Here is a 26360-nt window from a genome sequence, read left to right on the forward strand (position 1 = left end):
TCGCCACGACAAAGAAAAAATCTCCCATTAAAAGGTAGAAAATTAAGCACTTTTTACAAACACCGAACTAAAAAAAAAAGCTCCTTTAAGCACTTTTAAAAAATCTAAATCAAAAATAAGCACAGTTAAGCACTTTTTAATAACGCTATGCACCCTGCATATATAATTATCATGAAAGTTCATTGTATAAAAGGAAGAACAGGTTTAACTTTTCTGCTTTAAAGAGTGTTTTAATATGAGTGGCAGACCAACTGCAAACATCGTCTTTCTCGGTATGTGAGTCGAATTTTTGAAACTTTAAATTGCAATAAAATTTTGGAGGCTGACTTATATACAGATAACACATTTCGACACAGAGATTCTATTCCAAAATTTGACTTCACTTGTCAAATAAATGCAATCATATTTAATAAAATGTAAGAGAGGAAAAGACTAACATTATCAAAAGCTGGCGAATCTTTCTTATGGAAGGCGGGATAAAAAATATCAAAACTAGCTTAAAACTTTAAAATGTTTCTGAAAAGTGCTTTTTACATCATCTCACTTTTTAATCCTGCAACAATATTTTGGTTTCTGAGACTTAAACTTCTCCTTTCTTGCATATGAGTAGTCAGATTTAGATTATATATTTTTTTTCCACAATTGCACATCCTAATGGGCATATGAGTTCAGTTTTGACAAAGATTTAAAAATACAGATTAAGGACGATTATTACAGTATGTCTATGAAACAAAATAAAATACGAAATTAAAAAAAAATAAATAAATAAAACAACTTTCTTTGATTTAGTCAATGTGTTATTTATAACAGTTGTTAAATAGAAGATAAATTGTAAAGAGAATATTAAACTGTAACTGTACTTGTTGCAAAACAGTTTGCTGCTTTGTGTATCTTTCTGAAAGCATGTTAACTTGTCTCCACAACATTCTGTTTTCCCGTTTGAGATGCCGCATGCCCTGCTCAGCACTATCCTGCTTTCCCTTCAAGGACTTTATGTTTGATATTAGTTCATCAATGTATTCTTGCTTTATTTTGGGATCTTCTGTTCGACTATTTGGAATCTGGTAAAATGCAAACAAAGTATTATCATCAAAAAAATTATAAAAAAACACAAGTGTACTTATAAAAACACTATAGTAAAAAAACGTAATTAATTCACAAGTCATGCTTCGTATAAATAAATGTAAGTTATCCTTAAGAGTCCTTAAAAAATGTAAGTTATTTTTTTGAAATGTTTAATGAAAAAGAAAGGATTGGAATAATCAATATAATGAATAATAATAATAATCAATAATATAACTAATAAGAATAATCAATAATATAATTAATAAGAATAATCAGTAATACAATAAAAGTCCTGAAATGTATTAAAAACATAAATTTAATATCTAAAACAAAAAATAAATATGTGCAATTGATTCAAATGGAGCAACGTGTCGTAAAGTAAAATTTAAGCATGGCATTCCATAAATGGGAAGGGAATATTTTACACTTTAAAATTTTTAATTGGAAGGTTGTTTTTATAAACCATTTGAAGTATATTTACAGTACAAAAAAAATAAAAAATAAATAAATAAATCGATATTTTTATGCATCGATAATTATGGAAGTTATGACTAATTCAAAGTTTCAAATATATGGGCAAAATGTATGTATAGTATGCAGAAAAAAAAGAGACTACCATGAATAATTTTTGTTTTTTAGTAATCTGCTCTTAAAAAAAATGTAATTTTCAAAAACGCAATTTTTGTAGAAATTATTCGACAATTTTCTCTCAAATTTTGTATTTTAAGATGCAAAATTTAATTTCTTAAAATGATGTAGAAAAACGTATACCTGAGAATTCAAATTTTTTTGATTATTAATAAAATAGAAATATTTTCGAAAATAACTTTTTGCATGGAATTATCTTTGGATAAACAAATTTTATAATGCAGTACTCAAAAAGTTCACGAGAGATTGAAAAATACGCAAAAAATAAAATTAACATTAAGGAGTTTAAACTTTTGGATCAGTCTCTTGATCAAACTATGGAGACCAAATTTCCCAGTTTGTAGCAACCCTCCCCCCTATTTTGGAAGTCCAAATTCCGAACTTGTTGAAAAAAAGTTATGTTTATACAGAGAAAGGGAGTTCTTGTGTCTGATTTCATAACTTAAAATATCGCGTACACTAATTAATTAACATATTTGAGGTCACCCCATCGAACCATTAAAATTGAGCCCTAGAACGTGAAGATCCGATTATTACATCAAGAGTTAGTCAGGGTGGTCTCTGTTTATTTATTTATTCATTGCGGCGGTATTTATTTTTTGCGGCGGTACATCTTACGGGAAAATAAATAAATAAAAATTGCGACTTTTATTTTTACTCTAAATAACTTTAGTTTTAATCTGTAGGTAATCAATCGACTCATAAACCACAAATTTAAAACGTTCTTATTCTTCGATTTACTTAAAATTCATCCCAAAGGAATTTTTATTAAAATACAGAAAGGTGATAATATTTAACGTTTGTAGCCTTTAAAGATGATTAAGTAATCAATAGTCTCGATAGGCAAAAAGTCCAGAAACCGACACTACCTCTCATTGTAACTTAACAGGATAATCAAGGCTATTCTCAAACCAGGCGATAAAAACTCACCCCTCAGAATGACGTCATAGGCGGGAAAATCCAGAAACCATTTATTTATTTATAAATTTTTTTTTTTTTAAAATTTCTCTGCGTTTATATGTGCTGTTCCAATAAAGCAGTATGCCTTTTTTTTCCGGGACCATTTTTTAAAGACACTATACTGATCGATTCCTGGGTTATTACCTCTCATTGAAATTTAACAGGATAATCAAGGCTATTCTATAAGGAAACTTACAGGATAACACAGGCGATAAAAACTCACCCGTCAGAATGACGTCACTCAAAAAATTTTCTGTATTATGACATACTGATCTAACTTATCAAGGAACTTCGTTATCACTAGATCAGAGAATATAGGCTGTATTACATGGTATTAAATTTATGGTTTCATAGAGAAAAATTTTTTCTCCGTGGGGATAAAGATTTAAAACTTAAAACAATCACGATTTGCCTAAATAACTTTGAAACGATGAAAATAACTTATAAACGATTCATTACAAGATCTAATTTCACATTTGAAATTTCTCCTTTGAAAATCTCCCCAGTGCCCTTCGATTTGGCGACAGATAATTATTATTTCTAAACTTTCGGATTTGAAATTTATTTCTTGATACCCCACTATAATTAGTAATTACTTCATACTCTTTCATTTGAAATGTATTTCTCTATCTTTTACTCAAATTAATTACTTTTTCTTTTAGCTATATAATTCGTAATTTGTTACTTGATATTCCATTCAAATAATTATTATTCATTATTCAAATAATTATTATTTTATGCTCCAAATAGTTATTATTTAACACTTTTTCACTCTAAATTTATATCTCTATAATTTAACTTGAATTAACTAATTATTATCATTCTTTTATACTTTTTGATTTGAAATTTATTTTTTTGATACCCCATTCTATTTAGCAATTAGTATTTACTTTTTCAGTCGAAATTTTATCTTCTATATTCCAGTTGAATTAAATATCCCTTTAGATCGTAATTTGTTTTTCGATATTCCATTAAAATATTTATTATTCAATTAATTAGTATCATTATTTTATGCTTTTTTAGTCAAAATTTAATTCTCTATATCCCACTTGAATTAATTATTTTTTTAAAACTTCTTAATTTATATTTTGTTTCCTGATATTCCATTCTAATAATTATTACTCAATTGATTATCATTTTATATTTTTTGATTTGAAGTTCATTTTTTGAGAACCCAGTCCAATTACTTATTATTTCCTTCTCTTCCACTCTAAATTTATTTCTCTAAGCTCGAATAAAATTATTTTAACTTTTTAATTCGTAATTTTCTTTTTCTTGATATTGCATTCAAACAATTATTACCCAATTAATTATTATTTTAAACTTCTGGTATTTTTCATTCAGATTAATCATTTTTTTAACTCTTAGATTTGAAACTTATAAATCGATTATTCCAGTTCGAAATTTATTTCTTAGTATTCCACTCCAATTAATTATTATTTTTCTTTTTGATTCTATACTTCGAAATTTATTTCTCGATATTCTGGTTTACAAAATCAAATTAATAATTATTGAACACTAAAACTGTTTATGCTTTGAAAATAATACAATAAAACAAAGATAAAAGTTAAGCTCAATAATTCAAAGAAACTTCCATAAATTCAATCTCGGTTTATTGATAAATGAGGATTATAGCTACTACGACCTTTAGCCTCTGATAAGTTTTGAACTTCTATTCTAAACATAGATATCAGGGGTAAATACTAAACTAATCAACAAATGTCATGACCCGGTAAATAACTGATAATGAAGTCTGATACAATAGTTTTAATGACCAGAAACAGTATACTTTGTATGCTTAACTTATCATGGTGTTCTAGAACCTTTATTTTTAAGGAGAAATTATTTCAACGGAAAATTAGTCAAGTAGATCGATGATAAATCTTTTGTTTCAAACACTTGTAATGTGAGATTAAATATTGGTTAAGTAGGTACTTACCTTCCTTTTAATAAGCTCTAGCAAGGATTCTTGACCCTTAAGAAAATACTGATGGTAAAACTCAATTTCGTTTTTGTAACAATGCATGCCTCCTTGGTCTATGCAACTGAGTTTTCTGAAGCCATCTGAAATTCAAAATATGTTTCAATGATTACATCGAGAGAGATATTCCGAGATCGAGAGATTTCCACATTTTTTTTTTTGATAGTTAGAGTCCCTATATCTAACGTAGTTTGGGAGAATCACTATGAAAAGATGACTGTGATTGGCTGAGAGCCAGAATTGACAGGAAAATAAAATTTCCTTTCAGAATTAAGATGGATCGTCCTGAAGAGGTATCTTTATCTAGTGGAATCTCAGAATTATAGATACTTTCTTTTTTTGTTTGCAGTTAAAGTTAATTTTAACCATGCAAAGTATCTATTATTTACAACATGAATACATTATTTCGCAAGTGTTCTTGTTCAAAAAGATTTCAATATTTTGAAAACCGCGATAGTTACACTTGGTATTTCTATCAAAACATTATGTTATATGCCCCCTCCCAAGAAAAAAAACTTTTAGACAAATTTTTCCAGTATTATGTATAGTATTAGTATACATGTCTGATATTTCATGCATAGTATATTAGTATTTTTCTAGTAGTATGCACAGTTTTATTTTTAGTATTATGCAAACAAATTAAAAATTAAGCTACATTTTCATATTTAATGATCTGAATAGGTTAATCAATAATTTATGAAATTATCGATCAGTTTGATGGTCATCTGGATGGTAATCATAAGCATAGACATCAATTTTTTAAGAATAAATTTAAAATAATTTCTTACACATATTTAGTTGTCTCACAAAGCTGGCCATGTTATTGTGCTTGAAATACATCGGCAGCAATTCTTTTGAAAATCGAATTTCATCATATATAATGAAGCTAGTACCAGCCTAAAAAACAAATAGATAAGAGTTACTATCAATGAAAATGACAGGGTATTTGTTCGAAATACAATCTGAATGTAAAAGTATTATATATTAATCCATTTTAGGCCAAGAATAGACAGTTTAATAAAATATGGTATTATTTTCATTGAAATGCGCTTAAATTACATTCATAAAGACATACAAAAAATTTTGTGTATAAAAATACTTTATTTAAGAAATAAAATGGTGCGTATACACACCATTGGCTAAATCAAAGAACAAACGAATTTAGTTGAATGCTTGTTTTTTTAATGACATTTGTTTTATTTTTTATTTACGGAAGTTGCAACTTTAATCCACCATAAAAGCATATGATTAATTTCATGCAGAATAACTATACATTTGCAAAAAGGCGAGTTTGCCAATAACCGCTTCAAGCGAGAGAAAAAAAACTATCATAGTTGGAAAATTTTTCAACAGAAAGTGTTTACTCCAATTAAATTACTAATATTTTATAGATGTCTTTAGAACCCTTAAGAATAGTAGGAAAGTATAATTAGAGAAAAATAATACGTCACTGTATTAATAAAATATATATATGGATTAAACGTTTAATTCGGTGCAGTTGTAAGTCAAGAAAAGAGAAGTTTAAAATTGATAAATTTTTGTTAAAAATACAAGTTTTTAAAACTTTTTTTAAAAGAAAAGCCTTGTTTATATCTACCGAAAATTATTGTAATCAAACATACAATACAGATTTGTTTAGAAAAATTCATTTTGACGTAATTTTAAGGATCGAGTTAAATATATAATAACTTTTTTCAGTGGAAAAAATTATTTGCCAATACTTCGCCAAGATAAAATTTTATTTCCAAATTTACGATTTTATCACATTTGACGAGGTGACAATTGCTTAATATATATATATATATATATATTAGATTTTTTAATAGTTAAAAAGGAAAAAAAAGGAAGGTAAAATCTACCATTTAATTACCACAGAAAACTCCCGCCCCTCCACGTTTTTCAAAAGATGATGCGCCTTATATTTTAAGTCTATCAAAAGTAAAAATATTTCCTCCTTTTAAATCTACTTAAAGCTATATTTAAGTTTTTTTCATTATTATATTTAAATACTTGTATTTCATAATACATGACACATTACTCATTTCGGACATTAATAAAAATAAAAAAAATATTTGAAAATTTCTGAGCAAAAATATCAAATCCACTTTTTTTTCTTTGGCAGAAAATAGGATCACGAAAGCTAACTCCTAATTATGGTCGATTAAAAACATTGTCAATAAACCATTTTATTTTTCTCTACCAAAATTACCGTATCTATATTTATATAAATACCAGTCATTTTCAACCGCTTACGAGTCAAGGACGGGGAAGTTTAAAATAAGAAAAACAACGATTTGGCAGAAAATATTCCTGCCATTCATTCGCTTAACACACACCGTTATTAAGAAACCGAAATGTCACATGAAAATCCATGTGCTTCAACTTTAAGTTTAAATTGATTTTGCATCATTAGATTCAGAAGATACCTGCCTTATTAAGGCGGATGACACAATAGCGTTCATACTACTGAATCCAGTCATTTTGCTTTCACTGGAGGCGGATAAAATATAATTATGATAGTACGTGAATGAACATAAACACATGCTGTGACACCTGAGTTTGTGTTTACACAGTTCTTGTTTAAAAGAAACATAATCCGTCTTTAAAGTTGTAAATAAGGATATGAAATTTAACAATAATTAAAGTAATTTCAGTTGCTTTCAAGAGAATTTTTTTTTTTAATGATTACGAAAACATACGAACTGATTATTTGTTTATGTGTCATAAGCATTGGGAAGAGATATTTTTATTGTTTTTATCTAAATTCTTGTTCCAACGCATTTAATTGGTTTAATTGTATGATGATATTCCTTTCGTTTGTCTAACTCACCATACTAGAATTAAGAAACTGAAACATCACATGAAATTTCATGTGTCTCTCTTCAAGTTTAAATTGAGCCTTGCATCATTAGAATGCTTGATTCAGAGATTATTAAGACGGATGAAAAAACATCCACTGAATTACAGTAATTTTCTTTTCAATGGAGACGGATGAAATATGATTAGTACCTGAATCAACAAAAACACATGTTATAATACGACGGGATGAAATTTTTTTTATTTGTATTTTATTTTGATGTTCGTTTTCACTTATAAATAAGGATATAAAATTTATAATAATTCAAGTAGGAAATTTAATTAAAGAAAAACTTTTCAATGATTTAAGGAAAAATAAAAACTATTGCTTAACGAAAAAATAAATATTATTCTTCAATGATTACAAAAAAGGCAGATTACTATATTTTTGGGTAGACTATTGATATATTTCAGGGGTCTGTCCAGACATTTTGTGAAAGGTCCGTTTTTCGTGAAATTGTGAAAAAATTACTCACATTCTTTCAACCAGGGTCCGCTTTTATGAATTTGTGCAAATAGGGTCCGTTATTGCAAAAAAAAAACTTTTTCAAGGAGTTTTTAAATTGTAAAGACATACAAGATTATGCTCAACACTGTAAAATTATAATTAAAAAAATTAAATTTTAAAAAATAACCAACAATTGCTGCTTCTAAATTAGAGATGCAACATACAAATATTTGGTATTTAGCCTATACTGCTGAACGCAGAATATTAATTTCGGACGAATAATGGAAGAATCGTCTGCCGAAGACAAAACTTAATTCGTTTACATCCATCTTTCTTGTTTTCTGCCCTGGAAAGGGTTTATTCGATTAACAAAATAATAATGAAGATAAACAAATTTGTGAAGGGTCCGATTAAAAGAAAAATCATTTTGTGAAGGGTCCGTTTTTAAGTTAAAATATTTTGTGAAGGGTCCGTTTTTATGAAAAGATATTTTGTGAAGGGTCCGTTAACGGACCCAAATTTCTTCTAAACAGACCCCTGTATTTTTAGAAATTTTTTTTCTTCTTCTGAGTTTAAACATTGAATAAATATAAACATAAAAAATAATAAAAAACTGCATTGATTTTTGCATTATTCTACGGGCTCCGCTCGATTAATTTAAAACTCATATCTGGAAATACGTAATCTCCTTTCTAAGGCTCTTCTATAGCACTCTAATTCAGGGGCTCTATTTCTATCTAGTTGCAACTTATGACATCTACTCGAGCGCGAGTATATAAAATAACGAAATAAAGATCTAGTGAGGGAAAAAATAAATATACTACAACAATGGATAAGTAGTCAATATGTAAAACAAAAAATTACGAAAATGCACTTAAATTTGCAATAACTTATGACCAAATAAGAATTTTTGAAAGGAAAAAAAAAAAAAAAAAAGATTCTAGTTGTTGAACAGTTAATATATTCTCGAACAAAATGAATCTCAATAATTTTATTATATCGAATTCCCATAACACTTTTCAATACACCTTAGTAATTTAAAGTTTCTAAGTCTTATAGTTTTCGCACAACAAATTATTATTTGCTGGAGCTGTTAACCCTTTAACAGGCCCTTTATTTCTAGTAAAGGTAAATGAAAGTATTTTTGGAATTGAAATTGTTTAAAGAACAGTAATTGATATTAAAAAAAAAAACTCATTTAGTTTATAAAAATGCTATTTTTTTGGTGGTAAATATATTTAAAATGACCTATTAGGAACTTACTGAATTTTATTTTTCTTAATTTATAAAATAAATTCCTTAAATGCTACAAACTTCATACGTTTTTTAAAAGTGACAAATGGTTACCAATTTTATTCAATCTCACTTCAAGAAGGCTGAAGTTATTGAAAAATGGGAACCTTAATTAAAAGTGGTAAAACGTGGTGGTACGTATACTTACCACGGCCTTCAAAAGGGTTAAGTGGTGGAAAATAACTTTTAAGCAGGTTATTTTAGAAATCTAAAACTACTGTAATTATTATCATTATACGCATTACTTTTATCAATATGCTCATAATGAACAAAAAAATATCAAAATAAATAATTTGTTAAAAAAAAAAATCATTCAATAAATAAAGTAAAATAAATTAATAAGAGTTTGAATTTCGAAAAAAAAAAATTCACCGTACTTTTTAGAGTTAAAATTTTTCTGTAAAGAACAACAAGCGTTTCCTTCCCTATAATTGGTGAGTAATAATCCTTTCCTGAATAAACTTCTACATTAACAATTGTTTTAATAACATTTAGTGAATACTGAGTTAAATATAAATTAGTTTTTAGATAAATAACAAACAAAATAATAATTTTAATGCGCAGCGATATTTAAAATGATTTTCTTCTGTAAATAGTACAAATACTCCAGAAAATATGCTCACGTTGGGAACCTAGGGGGCCAGTGTTTGATCTGAGGAAACATACGTAATGATTCGAAAAAAATTTAATTAGTCTTTCGTTACTGATTTTGTTTAAAAAAATTTCTTATATGCATTAAGAGAAATAAAAGAATGAAAAAAAAGTAGATAACCCCTTAAATACACTGTTGAAAAATAAAACGGTCTTTATAAAACATCTATTTGAAAATTTTATACTAATGAGCAATGAACCTTCTCAAAGAAGGAAAAGTTTTCCAAATTAAGAGAAAAAAATAATAATAAATAAATAACTTGTCAAATAAAAATCAGTGAAAAATTATTTATTGAAAGGAACAGGTTTACGAATCTGCAAACATGTTTTGAATCCTAGTACTATTTCATTTCGTTAAAAAGGTTTTTCACAGGTATCATCCGTATCATTGAGGAGGGAACAGTTACGACACTATTCTCGTTTCCCATGACGTCACACTTCCACGTGCGGCACGTGTAGGCGAATGTGTTGTTTACGAAGAGCCTTCCATACATTCCAAGTATAAGCAGAGGTTGCATTTTTGTTTTATTATTTTTCATCTTTTTTAATAAGGAGTTGAATTAAAACACGTGTTGCTATAGATTTTTTTTTATTTTTATTTCAAGGGATCATGTTTATACACACACGAGGGATTTGTATTTTGTTATAAATTCAATAAATACTTTACAAACTGAAAGATTCCATTGATGTCAGACAGTTCTGATTAAGCGACCTAAATGTATTTATTTTCCCCGTAATTCGACGTAATGCTTGTTAGCTATTTTTGCAAGTTTGTTTTCGTAGAAAATGCATCAACAGATATTGCAAAACTCAAAGCTTAAGTTAACCTCAAAATGTTAAAAGGGGTTAATACAATGACGTAATTTATTGATAAAAATAAAAAAGTTATTTTACTTGAGCGGTTTTATTTTGGAATATGTAACATGTTTATAAAACTTCACAATATTATAATAATTTAAAGGATATTTTACGTAACAAAACGAAAAATTCATAGAGCGATTTAAAACAGAAAAATTGAAGATTTTTCCTTATACTTACGAATTTTGGTACAAATAATTTTATTCACGAACATGATAATTTCGACGAATCTCTTATCATAATTTATAAACATGTCATTAATAAGAAGAGCGACAATGAAAGAAAAAATTAGATTTTTCTTTTTCATTTACTTTGATTGCAAAATTAATAAATACTTCTCTCAAACTTTTTACTAATGCTTCTACCTCTTGTCATTTATGCATAGAAATGTTAAACGTAAGAAACTCTGCAAGAAATGCGTAAAATAAAAGCAAATTGGAACAATTTTTTAAGCAAACGATTTATAAATTTTTTTTTTAGAATCGTTTGAATATTTTTCATAACTTGATGCGAAAAAAAAATGGGAATGAATATTTACAGAAAAAAAAATCCTTATTGATGATATTTTGTAGCCGTGTCTTTCAATTAAAGGCAAGAAAAGAAAAAAATATTTTCATACCTTGGCACAAAATATGTTTACAGTTTTCACTTATGCAATAGTAAAAAATAAAGAAAAAGAACTCTGACATAGACTAGTTGACTTGGCAACATCTGGCGGAGAAAAGAAACACTTTCCTTGACTTAAAATCAACAAGGGCAATTATTTCAGTTCATAGAGGCTATGCAGCGGTTGCGAAAACAAAACAAGTACAGTAGATAACAAATAAATTTTTAAAAAAAATGTAACATTGCATAGTAGTGACATTTTTTATTTTTAATTGTTGAGTACAATTTATTCCATTGTTTGTGCAACAATAACTCAGGAAAAAAAATTGTAATAAAGCCTTTAAAATAATAATAAGTTCGAAATAAAAATAAGGTCCAAGCGACAATATATATAGATATATAAAAACAAATAAACTTGTTATAAATTTATCAAACTAATCTTTCAAAAATGTTTCTAAAGACACAGTATTTTGACGCCTGTATCAAATAAAACACGCTGTGAGTTTACTCACATGAAATTTATCAACATTCACGATAATATAATCACTATCGATAATATTAGCAAAATTATCGTATGCCACTTTTATCATTGCCTATAATGATCATGCCAGTATAGTATTTGATATTTATCGTTATCGATAATTCTCGCTATCGATAATTCTCGCTACATTATAGTTGTCCTAAAAAATCGAATATTTGAAATATATAGTAAAATATGACATTCCACGATATATCGTCAGAATACCAGTATCGATACGCAAAATGACGATTTGGAGTTATTTGTTTAAGGGCTAACACAAATGAAATATTAACAAAATTGGATAAAATAAAATTATTTTTCTAATATCAAGAATGCATGAAAAACAGTAAAATTCCAATGAACAAAAGTTATGACTCTTTTATTATTAATGAATAAATATTTCTTATTATCAATAAAAATAATTGTTACGAAAATGTAAAAATTTTAGGTAAAGTTTTTTTCTTGTGATAAATTTAACGAACTTAACATTTTAAAACTTTTTTAATCACCAATTCATTCACAATATAACATTAAAAATACCATAAAAACAAATTATTAAAACTCATGTTAATGCATGTAGTAGACCTATGGTTCACAGTAGTTTGTTAAGTAAACATTTATTGTATTAAAAAACAAACAAAAATTATATTTCATGATTCAGTTAACAAAATAAAATAAGTAGAACAAGTACGATTATATTACTTGATTGTTTGTTTGCCTGATACCTAATCTCTTTCATTTATTATTGCGAAAATCTTCTTATTATCGGTCATATTGAAGTTGCAACTATGCATTTTTAAGAGGCAGATGGTACTGAATCAATGCTCCACGCGTCGCCATAACAAACAAGACATTTTTATTATAACTTTTTTTTGAGCCGATTTTTAAGTTCTTTGGACTCAAACTAAAATTTTTGCAAAATTAATAATCCTCAATTGTTTCCAACGGCTTTAATAAAGGATCAAGTAAAAAATGCTCGAAAACAAATTCGAAAAAAAAAGAAAAAAAAATAGTTAAAATGTAATCCGCAAACACTGATATATCACGATATATTTTATTTTCTATCCGTCGTTGAACAGCCAACCCAATGTTTGAGTTTACGACTACTAAAGTGCAACTCCGTAGTCTTGTAATTTACTCCTGTATCAAGTATTAGGAGGAATTCGCCTTCGTGGAGGACTTTTCGATGGATCTAACATCTAACCCGCATTTGCGTTACATAGAGAGGAAGACCACGAGAACCTCCCACGGTTAGCCTGACGGCAAGGGGACTCTAACCCATGATTCGTCTACTACTGAGGATATTTTACGTCAGCACTGTGGTCGGTGCAAACCGGATGCGGAATTTGTATCGACCAGCCATCGCTGATATTCGAACCCTGTTCACCTCATTGGGAGGTGTAAGCTTTATCCCCTGGGCCATAGCGGCTATTGATAATACAATATAACGCATAAATACAATATAACGTAAATACAAAAATTCAATCACGTATATAAAAAATACAATATAACTTATGGTTCCCCTGAGCCATACGTTATATTGTTTTTTCTCTTCAATTTATTGAATATATATTATTGTCCGTTTTAAACCACAGATAATTTGTTGAAGCAAAATGGCATATACAGTTTAAAATTATAGCTCTGCTTCAAGCGTAAGGGCTTACTTAACTGTGGCTTTTTTTATTTTCCTTGGCGAAAAAGCTTCGATGTGGTCGCCAAATTAGTAATTTTTAAGTAAGTTAGATAACTTTTAAAATATTAAAGTTATTTGACTGTTCTGAAGCTCAGAAAGTTCTTCTACGTATAGTCAGTCTAAAGCAAATATGCACAGTTTAAATGCATTTAAACTGTGTTTTTCTTCTTCGAATTTTTTCATTTTTCTTGGAGAAAAAGCTTCGAATAGCCTTGCCAAGTACATGTACGTTCACCAAATCTTTCGATATTTTTAATCGTAGAAAAAAACAGATATAAGTTATATTGATTTATGGTGGAAGAATTTTGTAACAGCTATCTACAAACTCACTGATTGTAGATTAATTTACCTTTACTTACAATGACCTCGGAAATGAAATGATACGACGTTAAAGAGCAAAGGACTGTTTATTTGTTTTTCGTTCGTAAATGAGATAAATTTTTTTTTGTGGAGAAGATATGTAATTTTTCTATCTTACCTTTATTACATACATGATTATCTAATCAGAAATCCATTCACAAACGTTAAATAGTAAAATGGATGATAATGGTACTTTTTAGCGATAAGGAAATATAGTTCTTGACGTCAAATTACTAAAGTTTTTGGTTTCTCTATATCAAGGACGCCCGATTAAGAACCGAACCTGCAGAATCTTGGAGCCGTCACAGTAATTAGCTCTCAGGGCTCGAAAAACCGCCCGTCCTCGGGGGCCAAAAATTCCCCGCGGACAACGAATTTCTCGAATCTGACGTCCGCGCGGTCAGTCATTTTCTAGTTATTGTTCGTGATGCATTTTCAATTTTTATTATCTTACAAGAGTCTAGCTCCTCACTTCTAAAATTACCCTCTAAGCCATTAATTCCTTCGTCAGACCAAATGCGCATGCTCACGTAATCCGCAAACAAAAGAAAAGTTGCTTTGTGCATGTGCATTTGGACTTCTAATGATAAACTTACAAAAAAAAAAAAAAANAAAAAAAAAAAAAAAAAAAAAAAAAAAAAAAAAAAAAAAAAAAAAAAAAAAAAAAAAAAAAAAAAACGCATTACTTACAGGTCTTAAACAAGAAGAGTTAAACGCAATTAATTATGAACATCTACCTAAATGGAAAACCCCTTTCAGATTTCTGTGCAGAAACCTCCGTAAATCATTGGCTTGATTGTGCACTGGCAAACGTCATATTTGATTCATTTAAAAAACGCAGTACCCTCGGATAAATTGAGTCTCTTAATTGTTTCGGTTTGAGTGTTTATGTTTGACGAGTAAGCATAGGTATTATTTTCACTTGATATTGAAATTCCCTGAAAAATTTGTTGTAGTTACGTATTTTTTTTTAATAAATGTTTTGAGTTATATATGTTTTGTCGGAGATCAGTNTATATATTTATTTTTTTAGAAGCTACGGGTTAGTTTCAAAAGAGGATGGGTACATTGTTGGACAAGCCGTCCTCGGGGACGGGTAAAATTTCTGAGTTTTTTCGAGCCCTGCTCTATCTATAAGCTGTCTATCAAAGTCTGATATCTTCTGTTCTCAAAATTTTAAGGAATCGTATAACTCATCTAAATTAGATCCAGGAAAATAAGAATTATAGCGCAGTCATAAATTGAAGTGCATTTAACTATTTATTTTTAATAACCGTCGTTGAACAGCCGACCCAAATTTGAGTTTATGGCTACCAATGTTCAACCCCGCAGCATCGTAATTTTGAACTCCATCCAGAAGAAGAAATTCCTGGATCAGTAACCACAGAGGTATTGATTTGTTGTGGGAAGTTTGAGGACTTTGTGAACCCAACAGAGTTAGCGTGCACCAGTCACCATTTTATACATAGAGATTCTTCGGCCAACTGTATTCAAACTCCTGTTCTCTCGAACACGAATCCACGCCCTATCAACCAGGCCCCCTGCATTTTTCGATTATTAGAATCCAAAACTAATTTTACAATATAACAAAAGAAAAAAATTGTTCAATAATTCAGCTTAGAAGTACGATAATAAACACATTATTAAGGTTCCAGCAAATTTGATTGATACTAAGGTTTAACACACCGCAATACTTCTACCAATGTGCTAAAAACTGTCCACCTTAGCGTCAGAACTGAGAAACAACCTTTGAATTTCTGTGTATTGCGAACTTCCAAATAAGGAGGGGGGGGGAGAAACTAATGGGTGTTAACAGTTAACATGTTGCAAGTGTTCGGCGACTTCACCACGCATGCGTTGAAACTAGTCAATTCGAAAATCTGATCCTACGTGAACAATACACGAGTACCATTTTTAAAAAATTCTGCGAAACGCTGAACATCTATTTCTTAACTACATCGATCCTTAACAAGAAAAAACTTGCTAGTGTAAACTTTGAAATGTTGCACAAATGTCCGGCTACTTAACCACGCGTGCGTTAACAAAATTACGAAAATGGTTATTTTGAAAACCTGTCCTTCAAGAGCGATACATGAGTACCATGTTTAAAAAATTCTGCGAAGTGCTAAACATTTATATCTTAACTACAGCGATCCTCAACAAGAAAAAACTTACTAGTGTTAACCTTTAAAATGTTGCACCAATGCTCGGCTACTTAACTACACGTGCGTTAACAAAATTACGAAAATGGTTATTTCGAAAACCTGTCTTGTTGAGAGCCATACACGAGTACTATTCTGAAAAAATTCTGAGAATTGCAAAACAATTTTATTTTAAACAGTAAATATATGTATACGTCTAGAAAAGTAGGGGCAACGCGTTATCGGTTTGAACTCGTACTCGACACGTAAGATCAACAAAGAGTTAGAAAGTAAAGGTCGTCTTAGTTCCAAGAGTGACGAAATTCTTCAGTAATGGGCCATTTAAAGTTTATGTGCTACACTGTACATGTAGCACGGAACCTGTACTTCTTGGAACATTTGATTAAACAACAGTACATGTATTTATTTAAGGAATTTTTTCTTCTTCTTTCGTACGTCAAGCGCCTTGGAAACGAGTTCATTGATTTCACTAAAAATAGATTTCTTAAAATTTCAATAATTTTTTCCTTCTTTTTTTTTTTGAAGTAGGTTGGTGAAATATGTTTTCAGAAAGTTCTATAATACGTTTACGATTTTTAAAAAGTGTTATATTTTTATAAGGGTTCTAAAAAGAATTAAGTATAAATTAAACATACTCGAGCAACGTAATAGCTAACCTGGGAGAAAAGAGTTTTGAAGCTATATGCAGAGTGTGTCCGGATCTTCCAACTCATTTAATTTTATTTTAAAACCGTTTGTTGAACATCCGAGCCAATTTTGGGTCTACAACTACTAATGTCCAACTCCATAGTCTTGTAATTTTGAACCAAATCCAGAAAACAATGGAACTCCTGGATCAAGCATTGGCAGAAGTTTTGCTTTCGTGCAGAACTTTTTGATGGTACTAGTCCGTATTTGCGTTAACAAAAAATAGGTTGAGAAAATGCTTTATAGGCCTGATAGGTCCAGATAACTGAAACGCAGCCTGAGACTCAAGCCTAACGCCAGAGTTTGTAGGTCTGCATAATGCAAATAACTTTTTTTTTTTTAAATTCAAAAGATGAAAATTATACAGAGAGCAAAATATATGTTATATGAGTAAAAACGTTTATACTATTAATTATGAAAAATTATTAATTAAAATTGTTAAACCTATTAATTTTAATAATTACAGTTGAAACTCTTAGTGGAAGACTATGCTAACTCATATTTAAGATAATTGGGTACTTGCAACTCATGAAGAAGTGATTATGCCTAACCATGTGATTTAAATCTGATTTAATTTGATACCTGTAAGCGACGGCACGTGTGTGTGTGTGCGTGTGAACAAATGCCACGATTTACCTACGATGACGTCACATCCAATTAGAGAAAATCAGTTTTAAAATGTGTTAGTTAATTTCAGAGAGGTGTTACGAAATTAAAATACATTTTCCACAAAAATTCGTGAATTTATACATTTATATTCTATACTAACACCAGTCCTGAAATCTGAAAATTAATTTTAAATAAAATCAAAGCTATTAAGCTGTTGTAAAAATTATCCATAGTTTTAAATGAAATTCATACGTAGAAAATTTTTTCACCGATTTTCACGTTGAATTACAAGCTTAAAGATTGATGCTAAATCCTTTTTGTGAATTTAAGTACACGTGTAATCGTTGAATAAACGTTGCAAAATACCCGGAAAAAAATCAAGCGCTTTTACATAACATATAATTATGTAAGAAAATGATAAAAAAGTAACTTATTAGAGATTAAGCCTATCGTGATCGCGTCTTTCAATTAGATAAAAAATTTATTCTTTAAAGAGTGAAATCTCTTTAAAGCTACCGACTATGATTAGTATATCTGTGTCCTTAGTAGTCACGTGTCTTATCATAATTTCAGTCTTTTTATTATTCTCTAAGTTTAAGCTTTTTCGTTTATTTCAATTTTATATTTTATAGTAGTAGTTATATAAGTTGAAGCTTCAGCAGTTATCAAAACTTTGTGTATTGCAGCCATTAAAATTTAGCTAAGACCAGGGTAGTGATTCCTTCAAGAAGAAACCTATTTTTTTCAGAACATTGGAAGAAACTGAAATAAGTAGAACTTAAAATTGTCCAATACAATTAATTGTTTACAGTTTAAATTTAAGCAAATGAAATTTAACACAGTACTAAAGTTAAAAACTTCTTATTTCCACTTTTTAAAAAAAAATTTCTTCATATTATTTATTTCAGTTTTATAAAGAATTTTAATATCTTTACTATCCTATCATCTAAGTGTTGGTTTCATAGTCATATTTAACAGTATTTCATTAAAATCAGCATGTTATTTGTAATAGAGAATCCAATATGTGATTTGTTGTAGAGAATAGCAGGTATGTGATTTCTTAATTGAACTCTATCAACACGTGTATTTCTTTAAAAGTTTTAGTTCTTAAAAGCAATGTATTAAATTACTTGGAAATTAATACTGTTATTTAATCCAGATTAGAATTACTAATCTCGATTAACAATCTGGATTAAAAAATTTAAATATTTGATAGATTTCTGTTTTTTAAAAGTAGTGTCATTCATTTGGGTATGAAGAAAGAAGTTTTTTTGAAAACGATTTTTTTAATGATTTCTTCGAGGTTTATTCAACTGCCTAAGAAATTTACCTTCCTTAGATTAAATTTGTTTAAAATTTAGGAAAAAAAAATTCTAGCTCTCAAAGTTAATTTTTCCACAATGTAAAATTGCAAAGTAATTAAAAATTGTACAGAAGCCTATATCTTTGTAAGAACATCTGCCAGAAAGTGGAAAATAAAAATATAAAAATACGTGATTCTTCTGTTTACATTGGCTTTCTCAAAAAGAATAACTTTTTGAAAGACGCAAAAGAAGAAAAAAAAAAAAGAGTAAAGCGTGTTTAGAAAGGGCATAGCAACAGAAATACGTCTTCGGAATTCATTTTTAAATGAATACGATTTTGAATGACATGGAAAAAAAAAATAAAACTTTAAAATAGTGAATAGGTTTAAAGATTTCAGTTGTGCAACACAACAGTAAATTTAAAAGTGATAACATTCATTTTCAAATAGTAAATCATCATTCCGGACATGCGGAAAATTTTTATACAGGAAACAAAATGAAAAGAATAATTTTTGAAATCTCTGTAAAAAAAATAGTGGGCAATAAAATGTCGCCAATTGCTCAACTAAGTGAAAAAAGAGCATTTAATAGTTTATCTCAATGACCATGAGCAAGAACATTCAACTTTTATTTTTGTTCTTGCTCCTTTCCCCCCCACCCTATTTCTTCACGCGTGCAGCGTCTTAAATGTCTTTTATTTTATTTGACCTTAACTTTCACCCAATAAATGAAATATAAAAATTAATTAGCAGTTAAGTGCGATGATCAATAAAGTGCGCAATCTGTAATTCTAATAAAATATTTTAAAATTTACAAATCCGTGGTTATCAAATGCCTAAATAATAATAATTAAAAATCTAATTTTAATAAATTTTTTAAGTAATGATTTAACTTTAAAAATAGTTTTTTAAATTATAAGTGGCAGGGAATTTTTTTTTCGAAAAAAATAAAAAGGGCTTTGTTTTAAAATTTCGTAATATGGTTGGGTACAGATTGGTTATTCAAATCTTAGCCCGAACTGATACGAATGAACTATTCAAATCTATCTTGAAATGAATCGATAAAAACACAATTCCAGTTGCTTTAATTAAGAAATATTTTTTATTTCAAACAATGTTACATAGTATAAAATAAAAATCTTTCTGAATACTGCAAAATTTTTGTCACACAAATGGATGATGAATTTAATTCTTTTATTTTATTATTATTATTTTTTTTTATTAAAGTTAATATAGCAGTATAATTTGAATATAACTGGGGAAAATATAAAGAATTTTTTAACGCCATTTTTATTAGTGACATTTTTGTAACGACTTGAATCTGTATCGATTCAAGATCACAGCAATTCGTAACGAATCACTTAGATGATTCTTTTAGTTTAACCTTTATACCGCAATGCTTGTAATCGTACAGAATGTGCTTAAAAATATTAACAAATGTATACTATTTATAAATCAATACGAAAGTTTTATTATTGCATTAAACCAATGCTGTGCCAATACTACTTTTGAAATTTGTAATTCTTTCAGAAGAATAAATAATACTTTTCTATTTAAAACCTTATTTTTATAGTATTAAAAATTATATTTCTTTCACAAGATTAATGATTATATTTAATCCATTTAAATACTGATTCCTTATTTTATTTCTTGTTCTATTTTAACCAAACATTATTGTTTAGATATTCCCGAAGAGAGAGTATGAGAGAAATATTATTTTGAATTGTTTAAAAAACACAAATTTGAAAGAATTTTTCTGTAATCTTGCATTCAGGGACGTCTCAAGTTCTATTGTGAAATATCAACACTTAAATCGGAGTTAGCCAACAACATTTTAACTTAAATATTATAAATTATCGGGAATATCTAAAAAACATAGAATATTTTTTAAATCTCACAGTAAGAAAGTAATAATATTTGGCAAATTATTAGTTAAGGCCGAATATTTCGTATCCATAGAATAGAAAATAAAGCAAACGATTAGCAAGAACTAATATTTTAACAGTCTTTAATACGTAAACAAAACATGTATCGTATAATCCGCAGACTTAACAAAAAGATAATATTTAGCAAGATCGAAAATTTTAATACTCAGCTATTCCTGTAAAATTCCACAAATGCTAAGCATAAAGATGAAAAATAAAACAGGAATATTTAGCAAGACCGAATATTTAATTATTCCACCAAGCCTGTATATTCCGAAAATAAAAAGTAAAAAGATAAGAAAAAAATCGGAATCTATTTTTATAATCTTACATCAAATAACATATTTAGTAACTAAAAAACCGCAAACTTTCGCGATCATTGCCTAAGAATAAAATCAGCTGACACCAAGATATGAAGGTAGAACATTATTCGCATATTAACTAAATACGTATTGGCATTAATTACATATGATTAGGAAAACCTTCTAGGAAACAGATTTTGCTGCAAGGCACACGTGGACTATTTAAGAATAAAAACAGCCTCTCTACGTTAAAAGTTTTCATACGTAACTGTAAGAGCACAAAACAAATATTACTTTCAAAACTAGAAGGTCAAACGATAATTAATATCTTTGTTAAAAAATAAAGATAAGGGCAAGTTTGAATTTATTCACTGATTGAAAAAGATTTATTTAAAGTCAAAAAAATATAGGATATTAATATGGTACCCTTATATAAAAACAGGAAATCCCTCAGTTTGATACTATCAATGTTTTTAGAACATAAAACTTAGAAAACGATAAACGAATTGTTTTATCTTCTTCGGTGGCAACAGATAAGCAAAAATAACCTCGACTGCAAATGAATTTATTTGACATTAATAAGAGTAAATTATCATTCGATAAATTTTGTCATTAATATTCATTTAAAAACATGAATCGACCTTCACCGTCGGTAGAGAAAGATTTTATTTTTGGGCAACATGAAATTTGCTCACGAAAAGTTGAAACAAGAAATAAACAAGTAAATATGAAACGCGAAAACATTATAAAAAATAATAGTTTTAATTCTTTAGAAAACGTGACTTTATTACGAAGAAATAACCAGATAAATTAAAGTACACCAAATTTTATTATATGAGTATGAAAGATATGGTATATATTGCCTATAGTATATCAGAAAGGTGGAGTGGGATACAGTTTCAGTGGAGTTACAGAATAGTTCATTTTTTTTTAAATAAAAATTTATTAGTCTACTTTAAAAGCTGCTTCAAGCTTCCTTTTCAAACAAAAATTAGAGTCTAGTAGAGTGTTAACTACATGATTAGACTAATGAGGAAAAAAATAGAAGGAAAAAAGCTCTTGTCAATTTATTTAGAAATTTTTTTTTTTCGACCCTTTTAAAAATGAGCGTTCTTTTTAACAACTTAAATTTTCACTCAAAATGAGTTTCTTTAGTTTCAAAATACTTAGTTGTATATACGATACTAGAATGTTTTTTGTTTTTTTTTCGTTTTCTTATTACTATTATAAACTTTTCTATGATTGTTCTCAGATTATCAAGAACCAAGAACAATTAGTGTGACAATTATTGCAACAATTATTTTTGAAAAAGCTGTCTTCATTGCAGCTCATTAAGCATAAACTTAAACAACATAAATTTAAATTCATTAATCTTAAATAAACTTATTAACTTAAATAAAGTTAATAAACCTAAATAATGCTAATAAACTTATTAATTTAAATGAAGCTAATAAATTTAAATAAATCTAATAAATTTAAATAAAGCTGATAAACATAAATAATGCATTGGTTCATGTTGAAAGTAGCTGCAATGAATACAGCTATTGTTAAAATGATTCTGCAATAGCTGTCTATATTGCAGCTTGGAGCCCAATTTTAAACCTTACTGCATAAATTTAAACAACTGTACAATAAATAAATAAATAACGTTGATAGATTATAGGAGTTAGTAAAACATTTTAATTATAAAAACAGTACATAATTTATTTCAAATATGAGGGATTCACTTATACGAGTTAAAATTACCGTAGTATATTAATAAGTATGTAAATTTAAAGGAAAATGCATATATTTAGTCGTTAAGCTGTTTTTAAAATGTCAATTTTATTAGTTAACTAAATAACAAAATACATTTTATTACAGATTATTTTTTAAATTGTTTCTCAATAGATATCATAGAATTCGAACTTTTTTCAAAATTTAGAGCACTTTTGAAAACGATTTTATCAGATTTTGTCCCATTTAGAACAAACAAAAATTATATAACCACAATATAAACAGCAACTAATTAATAGTTTTAAAATACAGGAAAATAAAATACGACAATTATATGTATAGCAACAAGACTGCTATAAAATAAACATACGAGCAGACGATAAACAGTAATATTTTTCGTTTAACTGATATGGAGTTCAAGTAGATTGAAACGTTTTATCAGAAGATTGGTGACAAAGGCCAAAAACCGAATAAACTAATAGCTATGTTAAGAATAACTCGATCTGAAAAATGGCCGCAGACATGATAGGTTTATGTACAACAGAAAAGTAGGGCAGAACTGAACAAGGCACGTGTGCTGGAAGTTTTAATTCCATAAATATAACTTTATTAATAGCTGAAGACGGAATAATAGAAATTAAAAGGTAAAGAGTAAGTCAGAGATTTATTCGATCGGAAATTTTTTTTATAATGAGTTTGATCTTAAGACAAGTTCTATATTTAATTCAGAATTAAAATTTCATAAAATTCATTTTCAGATTCATAATTTTTGAACTCAGCGATTCGTAAATTCTTCATTCTCATGAATCTGAAACAAGTAAATTTATTATTTTTGAATTGATTAATAAAAATCCATTTTATTAGGAGTTTGAAAAATCTATTTTCAAAAAATTTATTTTTGGATTGAGTAATGCCAGCTCTGAACAAATAAACAAAAAAAAATTTATTTGATTATTTTGCAAAATCTCATTTCAAATTCATTACTGTTGGATAAAATAATAAAAAGTCACACATCAAAATATCTAATGATTTTTTTCCATTTGTTTTTGAATAATGAGTGATTTTAGAGTATAGTTTTCAAAAAGAACAAGGGCTTTTTCTACTTATTGTCTGCAAGTAATTATGCAATTAAAAAATTGCATAAAATTGCGGAAAGTTGCATTTTAAATCATATTTGTCAAAGTAGGTTGAAAACTTAGACAATGACGTAAAAAAAAGTTGTCGCGTTTTACTAATTTTGTAATTTCAATTCTTTCATAATCTGTGAGGTAATTCCGAACCACCTATTTAGACTAATTTGATATCAATTTCAAGTGACGCACTCCCCTACGCTTTGTCGATATGAAACGATAAATGAAAAAATAGAAAAACAGTAAAAAAATGATAATAAGAAAAAATATGACTATCAAAGGTTTTGCCCGTTACATCTACATTCCTCATAAAAAATGTAATCAAGATTTGATTGTTTAGAATATAAATCGCAGTGCATTCCACCTAAAAATTTATATTAAGAAACATGGCTTATTATCATTTTATTTTTATGATTTACAAGTAGACATTTCTCCATCTTATATAAAAAGACTTAAAAAAATATATCATTCATTCGCTTAATGACTCGTAAGATTTGTAAAACAGTCAGCAACATGGAACCACATTTCGGAAATTTTTTTTTCTTACATTTGAAAAATTACCCTCTTTTTACATTTACAAATAAATCTTTTATGACACTTTTATTGTATATAGCCCTATATTTATGATTGATTTCTAAAAGAACACATTAACCAATTGCTCAAAGAAAACAGTTTTTTAACAATGAGACAATGCAAATGAAAATTGAATTTTGAAATATAAGTTAAGCCGTGATACCTAAACTTTTTAGACTGTAAAATAATTTTCCAGTAACAGTTCCTGAGAGTGTTTTAGCTGAATTACCCTTTGATGCAGATGGGACACCGGTGTCCCTTTTATAAATTTTTTTTCTGACGCTCTACTTACAAGTAAAAATAAATGTTGTTATTTTTTAATTATAAATAACAGTATAATAGATTATCGGAATTATATTTGCATTAAAATAAAAAAGTAGTTTAAATTTTTTCCTCATTCGTATTCAAAAATTTATCAAATAATTGATTTTGTAAATTAAAGGAATTTCAATGATGAATAACTGTTTCTAATAGATCTAAATAACTGTAAATTTGGAAAAATATATTGTTTGGAAGTGAGACATGTTTGGGAGATTTTACCTTTTGCCTACGGCGTCTGATAGCACCTGCTATTCTGGACCATCAGTTGTACCACCCGTAAGCAAAAGGCTAGCGAAGAAAAAGACACTGGTGTTTCATTCTGTATCTCATAACCATTAATTATTAATATGCTAAATATAAAGATTTTCACGTATTTTGACCTAAATTAATACAAAATAATGGAAAAGTATGAAAAATAAAACAAAATTCTGCACCAAAGTATTAAAAATTCTGCACCAAAGGATAAAAGAGAAAAAAAAAATTACAACATAAAATTCTGATTGCGTGGTAAATTTAAAATTTTGTTAGGACCCTAAATATTACCGAATATCGTTGATATAAACGAACTTTAATAGCTATTTTCAATATCAAAACACTTGAATACCAGTGTTAATTTAAAGAAATTAAAAAATTGACTGTTAAATTTAAACTAATATGTAAAATTAAGGCGCTTTAATATAATTAAACTTCTTATGAAAACTATCGTTATAATTAAAAGAAATTATTTAGAACATCGATTGTTAATTTTAATAAACATTAAGGATACCTTCTTTTAGTTAAAAATTTTTCAAGACTTTTTTACAAAATATCACTAATTTAATTGGAAAACTAAACCTTTATGCAATCTTTATGGTTAATGCAGGATATCTATTGTTAATTTGCACTATTCTTAAGATTTCTATTACCAATTTGAATACATTCTTTGAAATTTTGCTCTGATATCAATATCCAATGAATATTAACCTTCTTTAAGATATAGAAAAAAAAGTTCATAAATTATTAGAAAACAGTGAGGAGTTAATTAAGTTTGAAAAAAAAGTGACGGCAATATTATAGTTATGATATGTAATTTCATAAAAAATATATTTTAATGCTTATAATTAAACAGTAACAGAAGGTAATAAGCAACATTATAGTGAATATAGGTACAACGGCTTTAAAAAATATAGCAACAACAGGAATTTGTTCACAAAACGTTTTCCATTAAAACCAGCAGGAATATATTTTCAAAACGTTCCCCGCTGAAACCAGCAGAAATCTATATACAAAACAATGTTTACTGTTAAAACCAGTAGAAATCTGTTCACAAAAAAAAACATTTACGATAAAAACTAGCAGGAATATGTTTTCAAAACGTTCTCCATTAAAACCAGCAGAAATCTGTTTACAAAACGTTCCCCGTTAAAACCAGCAGAAATCTGTTTACAAAACAACGATCCCCGTTAAAACCAGCAGGAATCAGTTTTCGTTTCCCACTAAAACCAACCTAATTTAAAGACAACGCAGAAAAAAAAAATGTTTCATACAACACATATAACAAATCATAAAACGTTTTAGGTCCTATTTTTTGAGCATTTTTAAAGGATTTTTTTTTTATTTAAAGCATTATTTTTTGAGCATTTTTTTTTCATTTAATGTTTGTGATATTAACAACATGTTTATTTGCACAACTTCTTCACAATGACAGAGTTTC

General features: G+C 27.9%; 1 protein-coding gene across 2 annotated transcripts in view; it reads right to left on the reverse strand.

The window, feature by feature from the left end:
* The window catches only part of LOC107448699 (heat shock factor protein), a 63504-nt gene that overhangs the window by 15078 nt on the left and 22066 nt on the right, over positions 1-26360 (reverse strand). For both annotated transcript variants that reach the window (XM_016064000.3, XM_016063999.3), the window contains exons 2-4: positions 5443-5551; positions 4613-4737; positions 861-1061 (exon numbers count right to left, since the gene is read on the reverse strand). In XM_016064000.3, the coding sequence (XP_015919486.1) occupies positions 861-1061; positions 4613-4737; positions 5443-5551 (435 nt within the window). The remainder of the gene's footprint in view (positions 1-860; positions 1062-4612; positions 4738-5442; positions 5552-26360) is intronic.

The sequence above is a fragment of the Parasteatoda tepidariorum genome, chromosome 6, assembly GCF_043381705.1.
Source record: "Parasteatoda tepidariorum isolate YZ-2023 chromosome 6, CAS_Ptep_4.0, whole genome shotgun sequence".
NCBI lineage: Eukaryota > Metazoa > Arthropoda > Arachnida > Araneae > Theridiidae > Parasteatoda > Parasteatoda tepidariorum.